Raw genomic sequence first — 13,004 nt, 5'->3', positions numbered from 1 at the left:
TAGTAACCAAGCCTGAAAGAGCCTTAATGATCAGAATTTTTTTTAAACTTTTTTTTGCCTATTCTCAACAGCGATTGTTTTTAGAGATTTTCTTAGTCGATGTATGTAAATGAGGATTTGCTTTATTCAGGCCAAATTGTAATATTTTTTAGCACTGTCATTTTTATATACATTTTTTTTTTTTACAATTCACTTATAGACAGGCCCGGATTGGCAATCTGCCAAGGTGGGCAGATGCCCAGTGGGCCTCTGGCTTTGAACTACAAAATGTGCTGCCGGCCCTTTAAAACTTCTGACTAGGCCCTGTGTGCACTCTCTCTCTCGTTGCACGCACTGACAAGGGCCGTGGTGGCCCGCATCAGTGTGGCCTCCATCCGTGCTTGTGCGCGGCTGCGGCCCTCGTCAGTTCTGGCAAGCAGGAGAGTGCGCGCACACAGGACCTAGCCAGAAGTTTGAAAAGGCCGCCATCATGGCGCACAGAGGATGCCAGCCTCTTTCTGTCAGACGCTGGCCTGTAGAGAAGGCAAGACCGGGGGATGTGCAGGGACAGTGCTTCTGTGAGCAGGAGAAGCTGAAGAGTTGCACATGGACATTAGCCTCCCCTGCAGCACAGGAAAGTGTGTGATGTGTGCATGATTTATCTGTTGTGTGTGGGTGTGAGATGTGTGTGTGATACATGGGTGTGAGATGTGTGTTTGTGATACTTAGGTGTGAGAGGTGTGTGAGTGATGTGTGTTTGTGTGTGGTAGCTGTAGTATGCATGTGTGTGTGTATGAGCTATCTGTAGTGTGTGAGGTATCTGTAGTGTGTGTGTGTCATACCTGCTGAGCATTTCTTAAACAGCATGAGTGTACTAAGCACATGTGTGATGTGTGTCTGTGTCTGTGTGACTATATGAGATGTATGTAATGAGCCTGTGATGTCCAGCATGTGTGCTGTGTACTTGTTTAGAATGTGTGTAAGTTTCTAAATTTATACATTCTTCAGTATTGTAAATTGTATGTAATGTAGTGATGCAGTATATGGCAATGTTCGGGTATAGAGACACATAGGCCCCGATTCATCCAAGTGTTTTCAGCCAGAAATCTCTCTTAAAACTGTGAGATCACGGTTGGTTATGCACCATCACGGACTGATAGCCAGCTCAGTACATAGTGAGCGGCGGCTGTTACCGTGCATCATTACTGACAGCCGGCTCAGTACATAGTGAGTGGCGTCTGTAACCGTGCACCATCAATGACTGATAGCTGGCTCAGTACATAGTGAGCCACAGCTGTAACCGTGCACCATCAATGACTGATAGCTGGCTCAGTACATAGTGAGCGGCGGCTGTGACCGTGCACCATCACTGACTGATAGCCGGCTCAGTACATAGTGAGCGGCGGCTGTTACCGTGCATCATTACTGACAGCCGGCTCAGTACATAGTGAGCGGCGTCTGTAACCGTGCACCATCAATGACTGATAGCCGGCTCAGTACATAGTGAGCGGCGGCTGTGACCGTGCACCATCACTGACTGATAGCCGGCTCAGTACATAGTGAGCGGCGGCTGTGACCGTGCACCATCACGGACTGATAGCCAGCTCAGTACATAGTGAGCGGTGGCTGTAACCGTGCATCATCACTGACCGACAGCCGGCTCAGTACATAGTGAGCGGCGGCTGTAACCGTGCACCATCAATGACTGATAGCTGGCTCAGTACATAGTGAGCCACGGCTGTGACCGTGCACAATCACTGACTGATAGCTGGCTCAGTACATAGTGAGCGTCAGCTGTGACCGCACACCACCACGGACTGATAGCCGGCTCAGTACATAGTGAGTGGCGGCTGTGACTGTGCACCATCACGGACTGATAGCCGGCTCAGTACATAGTGAGCGGTGGGTGTGACCGTGCACCATTACGGACTGATAGCCGGCTCTGTACATAGTGAGCAGCGGGTGTGACCGTGCATCATCACTGCCTGACAGCCGACTCAGTACTTAGTAAGCGGCGGCTATAACTATGCACCATCACTGACTGATAGCCAGCTCTGTACTGATGCACTGCTGAGCCGGTTGTCAGTTAGTTCCGGGGGTTATGTATTGATTGGGGGCTATGTATTGAGTGGTGACTGAAGCCGCACCGGCTGCTCCTGTATAACTGAAGGCCTCTGGGACAAATAAAGTTCAAATTAACCCCATATCTGCAGGATTAATAGCATTTTGCGATGTGACCGGTTCGCTTTAGAGTGGTTGTGCCCCCAATGTGTCGACAAAAATACAAACGTACTTACTTCAGGACCAGCGCAGATGTCATGACGTTGTTTATGGCACAAGAGCAGCTCATTATCATCAAACTGGAATATGAAGGCTGCAGATCATCAATGTCCTCTGATAGTCTGCAGCACTTATGTCACATAAACAATGTCATAAGAATGCTGGGGGACACAGCGCTCGGAGCGGAGGAGTCATCGGCCCAGCTGGTAAGAATGCATTTTTTATTTTATTGCGCAAACTAGGAGCATTCAAAAGGGGTTGTCTTCTAGTGAAAAAATCCCTTTAATGTGGATACAAAACATTTTGTCTGATCAGTGCGGTATTTTTTAGTATAGTCTGCAGTGTGATAATAGTCTGCAACAGTCTGTATTGAACTGTTGTCTATTCATGCTATGGCCACTGCAGATTTACATGTTTCAAGTTGATTGATGTAACAAGTAAAGCAAAAGTTGGCACAACCTGCCAGTGTTCTACGATTTGGGTGAGGACATTCATTGTATGTGGGCTGGTGAATTATTTTTGTGCCAAGGCTGCTTTTTGGTTCTAGTCCGGCCCTGCTTATAGACATTATAAACAATCCGTAGGGAACATTTTTTTTTCTTTTTATCTTTATCTTTTCATTTTCTCCAACTGCATTTGGGGCACTATATGAGCTCCAGTAACAGGTGAAAACGGCCCCCTCCTGTGCTAGTCTTCATTGACAGAGCTGATCTGGTTCTGCTGGTATGTAGCAATTCTGCTATGCCAACAGAAACATGTAATCCCCAGCCCTAGAGAAGCATCCGTAGTGGTGCCGATGCTTCTGTTAGCTGCACAGCAGGTCTAGCCTGAAGAGAGATATCATAATTGGTAATAATAATAATCTTTATTTTTATATAGTGCTAACATATTCCGCAGCGCTTAACACTTTGCACATATTATCATCGCTGTCCCCATTGGGGCTCACCATCTAAATTCCCTATCTGTATGTCTTTGGAATGTGGGAGGAAACCGGAAAATAATTTGGAATAAAAACTTTTGATTTTATATATTTTCCTGAGCTGGATTCCTCTTTCATTCTCAAGGAAACCGGAGTGCCCGGAGGAAACCCACGCAAACACGGGGAGAACATACAAACTCCTTACAGATGTTGTCCTTGATGGGATTTGAACACAGGACTCCAGTGCTGCAAGGCTGCAGTGCTAACCACTGAGCCAGGGTCCTCATCCATGCTGGGGACCAGACCAGCTCCTGCTAGTTTGCAGTTAACCCTGTGCAGTGAATTTTCAATGGCGTAGGGGTTAAAGCTCAGGACCAAGCGCTGAAAATGTACAGTGCTTGGTCATTAACTGGTGTATGTACCTTAGGATGTGTGGGGAGCAGTAGAACAAAATATCAGAATGGTTAGAACAGTGGAGTACAACTTACCATTAGACCAGGAGGTCCTTTAGGTCCTTGAATGCCCTTATAGCCAATGTCACCGGGAGGTCCCTGCAGAAATTGGTACAGTAATTGGTTCTAGTAACCACATAATCCAGGACTACACCAGTACTACACAATCTCCAGTGCCCACTGCGGCCACATAACAGACCACAATGTTTTGCCATTTTGGAAACCTGCATGTGTACTTCTCCCCATTAGAAAGAATGGGACTCATTTTGATAACAAACAGTTATGTAGTAAAGTCTATGTGCTGGGATGATGATCACTGAGGATTCTCACATTCACAAACATTGGCAGCAACATTACAGAATGAGTACCTTTGGTCCAAACAGTCCTGCCATGCCAGGAAATCCAGTTTCCCCAGGGTCCCCCTAAAATGGAGTTAGAAAGCATTATACGTGGTCTGTGTAAATGCAGCAAATGTAGAAATGAATTGGAAACCTGAGCTCTGAAATGTTAGGTAGTTTTGTGCATGGCAGTGACCATAAAATGGCATTAACCGGCCCTGTATTCACGGTCATGGCACATTTTTAAGTTACAATTAGTTGAAAAAAAATAATGACCACAGATATTAGACAAATGTCAGCTGTAACCAATCACTAATGATTGGGGGCGATGGACAGGATGAATTGGACTTTATTGGTGCCATTATTTCCTATCCTGTCCGGGAGGAATGACACCATTAGAAAGGAGATCAAATGGGACCTAATATTTCATATTTTTTTACTGTTTTTTTTTCCCTTCATTTAAGTAAATGGATAAGTCAAAGGAACAAATGAACATTTTTTTTGTCTATTCAGACAGAATGCTAAATAGAGCGGACAACAAAGTGAAGTCCCCTTTAGACGGTCGTACAGTCCCACCAAAATCAGGGGGTTCAATGGTTATATGTAAGGCCAGATTTAGACAAAAACAATTCAACATATCCCACTGTGATTTAACATTGATTTATCACCCTTTTATGTGCACTTTTCACATTTTTAATTAGTTGTATATTTTTGAATGCATAAATAGCCCTGACACAATGCTAGATGTGAGGGCACCACGATGGTTATAAACAGCTCACACCAGTATCAATGAATGCACAAACTACTGACATGACCGGAGAATGTGACAAGTTCACCCAGTTAATTGCTAACAGAACAGAACAAATGGTCCGCAATGGATGATGGGCACAGACTGTATAAAACCTGTTCTCTTTTATCAGGTTTCATTTACATCTCATTGTTCTATTACAAAGCGAATTTACAAAGTTAATTTATTGAACTCTCCTCGCTGCCAGGTAGAGTGAGACTGAGCATTACTCACAGGTTGGCCTTTTGGCCCCCGCTCCCCTTTAGCTCCAGGTAGTCCCATGATGCCTTCCATTCCACGTTTACCTGGAACTCCCACCTGACCCGGTAATCCTCTTTCTCCCTACAAGAAACCATGAAGATTATTGTTACGACGAATCCAATCGCCTCCGCTGGAGAAAAGAAAGCCCCCGCATAAGACAATATGCATAGAACATATACCGTACATTAGAAATCCACTAGTCAAACATCTCATAAAGACAAAAAAGACAAGACCCTAAAACTACCATATGCTGCCAATGCTACATACCACAGTGCTCCTTTTATATACATGCGTACATGTAGACACCACATAGCTCGTTTGCCTGTGTGTTTTCTGCCTCCTGTTATATATATACTAGATGGCAGCCCGATTCTAAAGAATCGGGAGTCTAGAATCCATATATACTTTATTTATTCAAATGTAAGAATAATACAATTAATAAATAATAGTAAGAAAGAACAAAAATAATAGGCAGTATATGGAGAAAACACCAAACAAAAGTTCAAAATTGGTGTGAAAATGTCACTGAACCACTTCAAAACTAAATATATATAGTTTTGGTAAATGGTATTATCATTTTTTTGACGAAATTTGGCAGGAGCTTGAAGAGCAACGTCACTGGGCCCGCCTCCACGCAGTAGAAACTTGCTGTGAGGTAAAAATTCAAAAATCACACCAAAATGGCGGGCGGAGTGTGTCACAGTACGGCACGTTTCTGATTGGTCGCTCGCAGCAGGCGGCAACCAATCAGACACTGGACACTGTTGACGTCACTTATCTCCGGACATTAGCTCCGGACATTAGCTCCGGACAAAGCCACGGAAGTTGGCACAAATTGCAGGAAGTAGTATTCTAGGCAATTATATATTAGATCCTACAGTGACATGTAAAATGTTACACACAAAGGTTTACGTAGCTATTGACACCATTTTTCTGGTAGGAAAAACTGGAAAATGTCAGCGTATGTTTGTCTTGCCCATGATTTTATTTCCTGATATTACAAATATTTCCAAAACTTTTTGAAATAATGTCTGGACTTAGTAGTGGGAGTAACTGTAAAGATTTTCTACAGTTTACCCTAAAAAGTAGCATAAAGTATAGCGAACAGTTTAGATGGTGCACAAATAAGCCTGGGATGTGCAAAGTTTATTTAAATGCGTGCACCTCTTTCCGATCCTGCTAAATCTCTAATACATTAGCGGACTTTCCTATTAGGAGATATTTTTTTTCCTTTAAAGCTTTAGAAGGCATTTTCTTCCTCCTAAACTGTAAATGAATAAGTAAATAAATATGAACACGTCCTAAGTGTCCCATGTGCTCTATCACATGTGAGAGGAAACTCATTACCTGCGCTGTGTGCAGGACGTGACAGTTATAATTATCCCTGATGCGGTCTTATGACGGGAGGAAAAGGCTGCAGAATGTGTGGGAATATCTATTGTGGTGCTTTCATGTCCTGTCTGCTATCCCTGTGTGGCCCAGCTGTCTATATTTTTACCCATACACACGTCTACAGTGTAAAATTATACTAGAAATACAATGGTCAATTCCAGCAACACTAAAAATAAACCAAAATGGCTCTAGCTTCAAAAATCTTTTTTTCTCTATCATATTTGTTTGTAAACACCAATGTGGTTGCCACTTTTATTTTCCAAAGAGAACTGTAATCTGATTAGTTGCTGTTGGCGAATACACCACATACATCAGAGAACTGTAATAAATTCCACTATTCCTATTCATATATAAGTGGGAGCTACTTTGTTTTTTATTAAAAAATAATGTATAAGCCATCCACCATGTACACCTCATTGATGGACCTGATCTCTCCTGACTCCCCTCTCTGTGCCTGAAGGCCTCATATGTAATGGAGAAGAGATAGGATCCAACTTAGGTCTAATTAAAACATGTCTAGGAAAGATGGGTGGATAAGGGTGAACATGGCAAACCTGTAGTGGCATAATTAATGAATAAAAATATATACTAACAAAATGCATCAGCACACTGCATTCATTCATTAATAGGGTCCATCCATGAGTGACACCTTGTTGTTGGTGAATGACTTAGGGTATGTTCCCACGGTCAGTAAACGCTGCGGGTTGGACGCTGCATACATCCACGGTGTCCAACCCGCAGTGGCCAGATGTTACAGCATAGTGGATAGGATTTCAAGAAATCCCATCTCCATTATGTGTGGAGGGAAGCCTCTGGCTTCCCTGTGGAGACGGACATGCGGCGCATCTTTCCAGACTGCAGCATGTCTATTTATCTTGCAGAGACGCTCGGTCTACGGTTCAGTGAACACATGCGGAATCACCTGCATTCAAAAGGCGGCAGGGCTTTGGACGGAGGGGACATGTGCTGTGTCCAAAGCGCTGCCGTCTACTGACCATGGGAACATACCCTTACACAATGTAGATGTTATTAACCTCCCTAATGAAAAATAAAAGACAACTTGAAAGATTCAAGTTGACAGGTTGAAGAGTGATAACCATCCACAGCTTGTGACCACTTGCTTAATTTTTACCCAGTATGAAATTTAGAAGTACATTTTTCAGTGGAATTTTGAAGAAGGACATATTATTTCAGTGATGTAGTGTTCTGTGGGTTTGATTTAGCGAGCGTAAACCTGCTTACAGTATGCCAAAAGGACATAGGTGGCTCTCACAGAAGGCGATGGGAAGGATACAGTACATGTCTAAGCTGTGGACTTGGGACATATTAGATCTTTTGTCACGTGGAAACCAAAGGTTTCATTGCTCACCTTTATGGCTCTGCTGGCGACACAGAGCAGATACAGTCATACATACTGAAAGTAACTGAGGTCATGATAAAGGCTAAGGTCCACATTGTCACCCTTGCTTATGGATATTATTCACCCAGACCAAACGGGTTTCATGAGGGGGAGAGAAGCTACCAGGGACAATACTATCAAGGCTCAAATAGATGCTACTGCTCAGGTGCGGCCGGCGCCATTTTGAGAGAGAATTTATTTTTTCCTGACTAAATTTATATCACCAAATTAAAATAAGTAAATGAATATTATAGATGTGATCATGCTACAGTGCAGTCGGCGCCTGCCTGCTGAATGTGATTTTTTTTGTCAGAAGCCATACAATTGAGTATCTAAGCAGAGCACCACATGAAGGACACACACACACACACACACGCCGCCCCAGAGCCTCATCAATCTTTGTTGTCAGTTTTCAGTTAAACAACAACCACAAGACGGACTTCATCAAGCAAGGCATCATTTTAATCAGTATAACGGCACCAACCTGACACTGTCTGTAGGTTACTCAGCACAATTCTGCTGACAGGATCCCTTTAAATCATCCTAAATCTTCAGGGGGTATAGCTTTGCCCAACTTCAGATTTTATTACATTGTCTCCCTCCTGTCTAGGATATTAGGATATTGGACTCGTGTAGGAATGGCACCGGAAATGCATGGGTTCGAATTGAGCAAAGCTTTACAGCTGTCCCTCTCATATAGGCTCCCCGGTTAGAACAATCTCTGGTCAAAGTGGTTAAAACACAATTAAGGCTACCCTTGCATGTTGTTCCCTTCCTGCAGTGCGTGACCACATTATGCTGCAATACTTTTTTATGTTTCCCATTTTGGGTAATCCCCTCCCCCCCTCTGAGTCTTGCTGACTGTGTTTTCCGATCCTTTATAAACAGGGGTCACTTCAAAATGTATTATTGTGGAGCAGGACACCTCTGGCCTTCAAAGGACCATCTCCTTGGTATTCCTTCACCATCCACCCTGGACATCTGGAGAACAAGTTGTATTTTTTCCAGTCACTCCCTTCTAGATCCTTTTATAATAATGAGAAAACGACTTTTGAGACAGCTTGCTCAAGTGCAGGACCTCTGAGGTACTCTTTGTCTTTCTCAAATTCTCTGCTGACTGACCCTCCAGACCTTCCTGTCGCCAGATTTCAGACACAGTGAGAGGATAATTTGGGCTTCTCTCTATTGAAAGATCAATGGAAGCGACTTTTCTCTTTAACGTATAAAGTGTTGATCTGTTCTCATTTTCATGAGGCCAGTTATAAATTATTATCTCGATGGTATAGAGTCCAGATTCTACTGGACTCTATACCACTCCTTTTTGGGACAAAGTACAATCAGTGATACGAAGGTTGGAAGATCTTGTGCTTGATCTGACTTTTGCTCTTGTCCATCTCCATCACTGCGACATCCCGCTAAAAAAATATACATGGAGACACCTAGTTGTGATGGCTCGGGAGTGCATCCCCCTGCTCTGGGAAAAAAGATACCACTACAACAATTGCCCTTTAGTTCTCTAAAATAAATGGAGTGATTTTGATGGAGGAACTGACCGCTTCAGCTAATAACTCTTAGGAACGATTTAATAAAACTTGGTTTAAGGGTATGTTTCCACGTTAAAGATTTGTTCAGAATTGGACACTGCGTACATCTGCAGCGTCCAGATGTTACAGCACAGTGGAGGGGATTTTACGAAATCCCGATTCCAATATGCGTGCAGGGCTGCATCTGGCGGCCCATGCGTAAGGCCTCTTTCACACTTCGTCGGGAGTGTCACGTCCCAATGCATCGGCGAGACGTACCGACGGATGTTAGAAAATATTGGTAAAACGTATGCAACCTTTCCAGTATTTCAATGGAGGCGTCTCCAGAATTTGCATAGTGGAGAAGGAGGATTTTCTAGTCCGGGACAAGAGAGAGAGAAGAGAGAGAGAGACTGCAGACAAAAAATGTTTCATGGAACGGTTTTTGGATAAGACGGGCTGTTAAATTCCGCAGGATCCAGTACACGACGGACGAAACATGTGGCCATCTGTCGCGATACGTCGCTAATACAAGTCTATGAGAAAATGCAGGATCCTGCAAATGCAGGATCCTGCATGTCTATTTAGATTGCGGAGACACTTCGCCTCTGCAAGATAAATGACCCAGTCTATGAATACGATGTGGTGATTCCGCATGTGTTCAATGAACACATCTGGAATCACCGTGCGTACGACAGGGGGCGGCACTTTGGGCGGAGCGGGGTATCCGCTGTGTCCAAAGCGCAGATATTACGCCCCGTGGAAACATACCCTTATTACTGGCTAGATTTTAGATCTTCTGCCAAATATCGGGCATATATCGAGGATGACAGAACATAGGGCCCTTAGCCTTATTTACGCCCTCTCCTGCCCTTCTTCCCTTGTGTCTCCGCCACTGTTCTCTCCTCCTCTTTCTTCGATCTGCTTCTCTCTTGGCTGAGATCTTATATACCTTAGGTCTTTGTTGTTTCTTATGAAATTTAATATATAAACAAAAAGGCTAAGGTCTGGACAGAATCTTAATTTGCATAAAATCAGGCCCCTAATAATCACATAATAGTCCACAATGCTGTGGAACATTTCCCATAGTCCACACACAGGCTGTCCTATTGTCTGGCTATAGGTTAAAAGATTTTAAGGGAAAACAAAGGAAATATGACATTTCTGACAGTTACAAAAAAAAAATCAAACATATTAGGAGATTGGATGATATGTTGGTCTCAAAAGGTGGAAAACTCTGTTAGGCTTTTGTACGTCTGATATTAGTACAGACTGCCAGCAGATCTCCTGACACGGACTCAACAGCTTTATAAGCTGCTTATTTCAGGTCAGGAAACTTGACCAGTGTAGTCAATGGCCTTTGTCTGGTACTGTATCTCATTCAAGTGATAGCTGCATTACCGAAACAGCCCATTGACAAGAGTGGTACTATTTCACGTTTAAAAACCCCCAAGAAAAACTAAAATTATTTTTCTGATTTTATAATTCCCTTTAAAGAGAACCTACTTTCATGTTCATATGTCCCTGTACATATAACTCGGAGCTGACCTAGTTGCTAGACTGTGTACAACACACATACAACCAAAGCACAAATCAGGAGTCTGGACATTGACCTTCATACTGCAAAGCAAAAAAGAGGCGGCACATTTCACTCTGACTGGCACTTTTGGTTGGGGGTATTTAGCAGGATTATTTGCACCAAGTGTATCAGAAGAAAATACTGTCAATGGTTTAAAAAATGTCCAGAACAGGATCCACCCCCCAAAAAAAATTGAACCTTCTTTTACAAAAAGGAAACACTAAAAAACAAAACAGAACTTCTAGTACAAATCAATTCAGTAAAAACCATGAAATGAAAGAAATCTGCAACCATTTATCTGTGGCCAGAACTGACATTGGAGAGTTGTGTACAGCTGTGCATACACCTCGGGCCAGAAGAGATCCCACAGGGAAAGCACCGCACACTCCTGACATCTGCTGAATGTGCACCATCAGCAATGCAATATGGAAGGTTTAATCCTCCTCCAAATCACAACTGTACATTGTTGTAGCACAATAGTCGTCGCCCTGACAGGCAATTTCCGTAGTTTCTGGATCTTGTCCACTAGAGGGCAGCAGATAATAAGGTTTGTCTTCCGCTGAGATTCTTTTGGCAAACAGTAATACCATAGGATACAGAGTATCTGGCGTTATTGGGTCACATGACCTGCGAGGACCGGGTAAAGTGCAGAATGAAACCCAGAGGAGTTGATAATGGCTGTTTTCCACTCTAACATGAGTCAGACTTGCTCCACCTGGATACGCTGAACAGACATAATATTGGAGAGCGAACTCCCCTCATCCGGAGTAAAGACAAATAACACAAAACACATAATGTGACGCATCTCCACACAGAAATCAGACATAACCCCGGTACAACCACCTAATAAGTGTAGCCATCAGGATAGGACCGTATACAGACATGTCGATTACGTCAGCGCATGTAATGCTCCTCCTGTGCTCTACCCCCACAGGTTTTAATGCTAAACCCAGGGGGCACAAAATCCCTGAACGGTTCTGTTATACCACTGGTAATTATCTCCGAAAGCTTCTATTAGTGCTCCATAGTGATGCCATTTTCTGGCTATCTGGGCTTTTAGCTTCCATTTACTGCCCCTGTTGTTTTTTGTTTAACTAATTAGAAAAACATGGATGCTTTCTAAAAAAAAAAACAGTGCCACTCTTGGTTACAGGTTGTATGTGGTATTGCAGCCATGCACTTCAATGGAGATCAGCTGCAATACTAGACATAACCTGCAGACATGTGTGATGCTGGTTTTGGAACAATGCAGCTATGTTTCTGTCAAAACATGGGAAATCAGTGATAATTAATCGCTGTCCAGAACAAGATATCTGCTGTGACAAGCTGAGTATTAGTAGTGCACACACAGCAATTACCCTGAGTCCAATTAGTCCCTGAGCCCCAGGTAATCCTGGCACACCATTGTTTCCTCGCTTTCCCGATGTGCCAGCATGGCCAATTTCTCCATCATCACCTTGTTCTCCCTAGGAAAAAAAAATAATAATGAAATCACCTTTCACCTGTTGGATTATAATGTATTGCACACAGAGAGGACACTCACACTCAGCCCAGCGGTGCCATCTTTCCCTGGTATTCCATCTGGACCTGGGGGACCCTCATGGCCTTGTCTTCCTATCACTCCCCGAGGTCCGGCCATTCCTACTGCTCCCTAAAAACAAGGAGGTACAATCATTTTACAAAGGTGAAACTGTTCACAAAAACGCACAACCCTTGATCTCTACGTCTTGCTTTTCCTGATTAACCTCTGTCATGAATCACTAGTGATGCTGAAATATATAAAGTGATGTATTCTCAGAGGCACCAAGACTCTATACAGGTCGCAGAGCTCTGAGGGGATAGATTACTACTTGCAAAACAAACCTCTGCTGCAGAACCTCTCGTGGCGCAGTGGTTAGCACTACAGCCTTGCAGTGCTGGGGTACTGGGTTCTAATCCCACCCAGGACAACATCTGCAAAGAGTTTGTATGTTCTCTCCGTGTTTGCGTGGGTTTCCTCCGGGCACTCCGGTTTCCTCCCACATGCCAAAGACATACTGATAGGAATTCTAGATTGTGAGCCCAATCGGGGACAGTGATGATAATGTGTGCAAAC

At 43.5% G+C, this 13,004-nt stretch overlaps 1 protein-coding gene across 1 annotated transcript in view; it reads right to left on the bottom strand.

Annotated features, from left to right (window-relative positions):
- Positions 1-13,004, bottom strand: part of COL27A1 (collagen type XXVII alpha 1 chain) — a 407,011-nt gene that overhangs the window by 38,017 nt on the left and 355,990 nt on the right. Inside the window, exons 47-51 of the mRNA XM_069748227.1 lie at positions 12,453-12,560; positions 12,268-12,375; positions 4,990-5,097; positions 3,999-4,052; positions 3,667-3,729 (exon numbers count right to left, since the gene is read on the bottom strand). Coding sequence (XP_069604328.1) covers positions 3,667-3,729; positions 3,999-4,052; positions 4,990-5,097; positions 12,268-12,375; positions 12,453-12,560 — 441 coding nt within the window. The remainder of the gene's footprint in view (positions 1-3,666; positions 3,730-3,998; positions 4,053-4,989; positions 5,098-12,267; positions 12,376-12,452; positions 12,561-13,004) is intronic.

The sequence above is a fragment of the Ranitomeya imitator genome, chromosome 2 (genome assembly GCF_032444005.1).
Source record: "Ranitomeya imitator isolate aRanImi1 chromosome 2, aRanImi1.pri, whole genome shotgun sequence".
In the NCBI taxonomy this organism is placed as follows: Eukaryota; Metazoa; Chordata; class Amphibia; order Anura; family Dendrobatidae; genus Ranitomeya; species Ranitomeya imitator.
The sequence above is the reverse complement of the archived record's forward strand: the minus strand, read 5'-3'. Positions and strand labels throughout refer to the sequence as shown.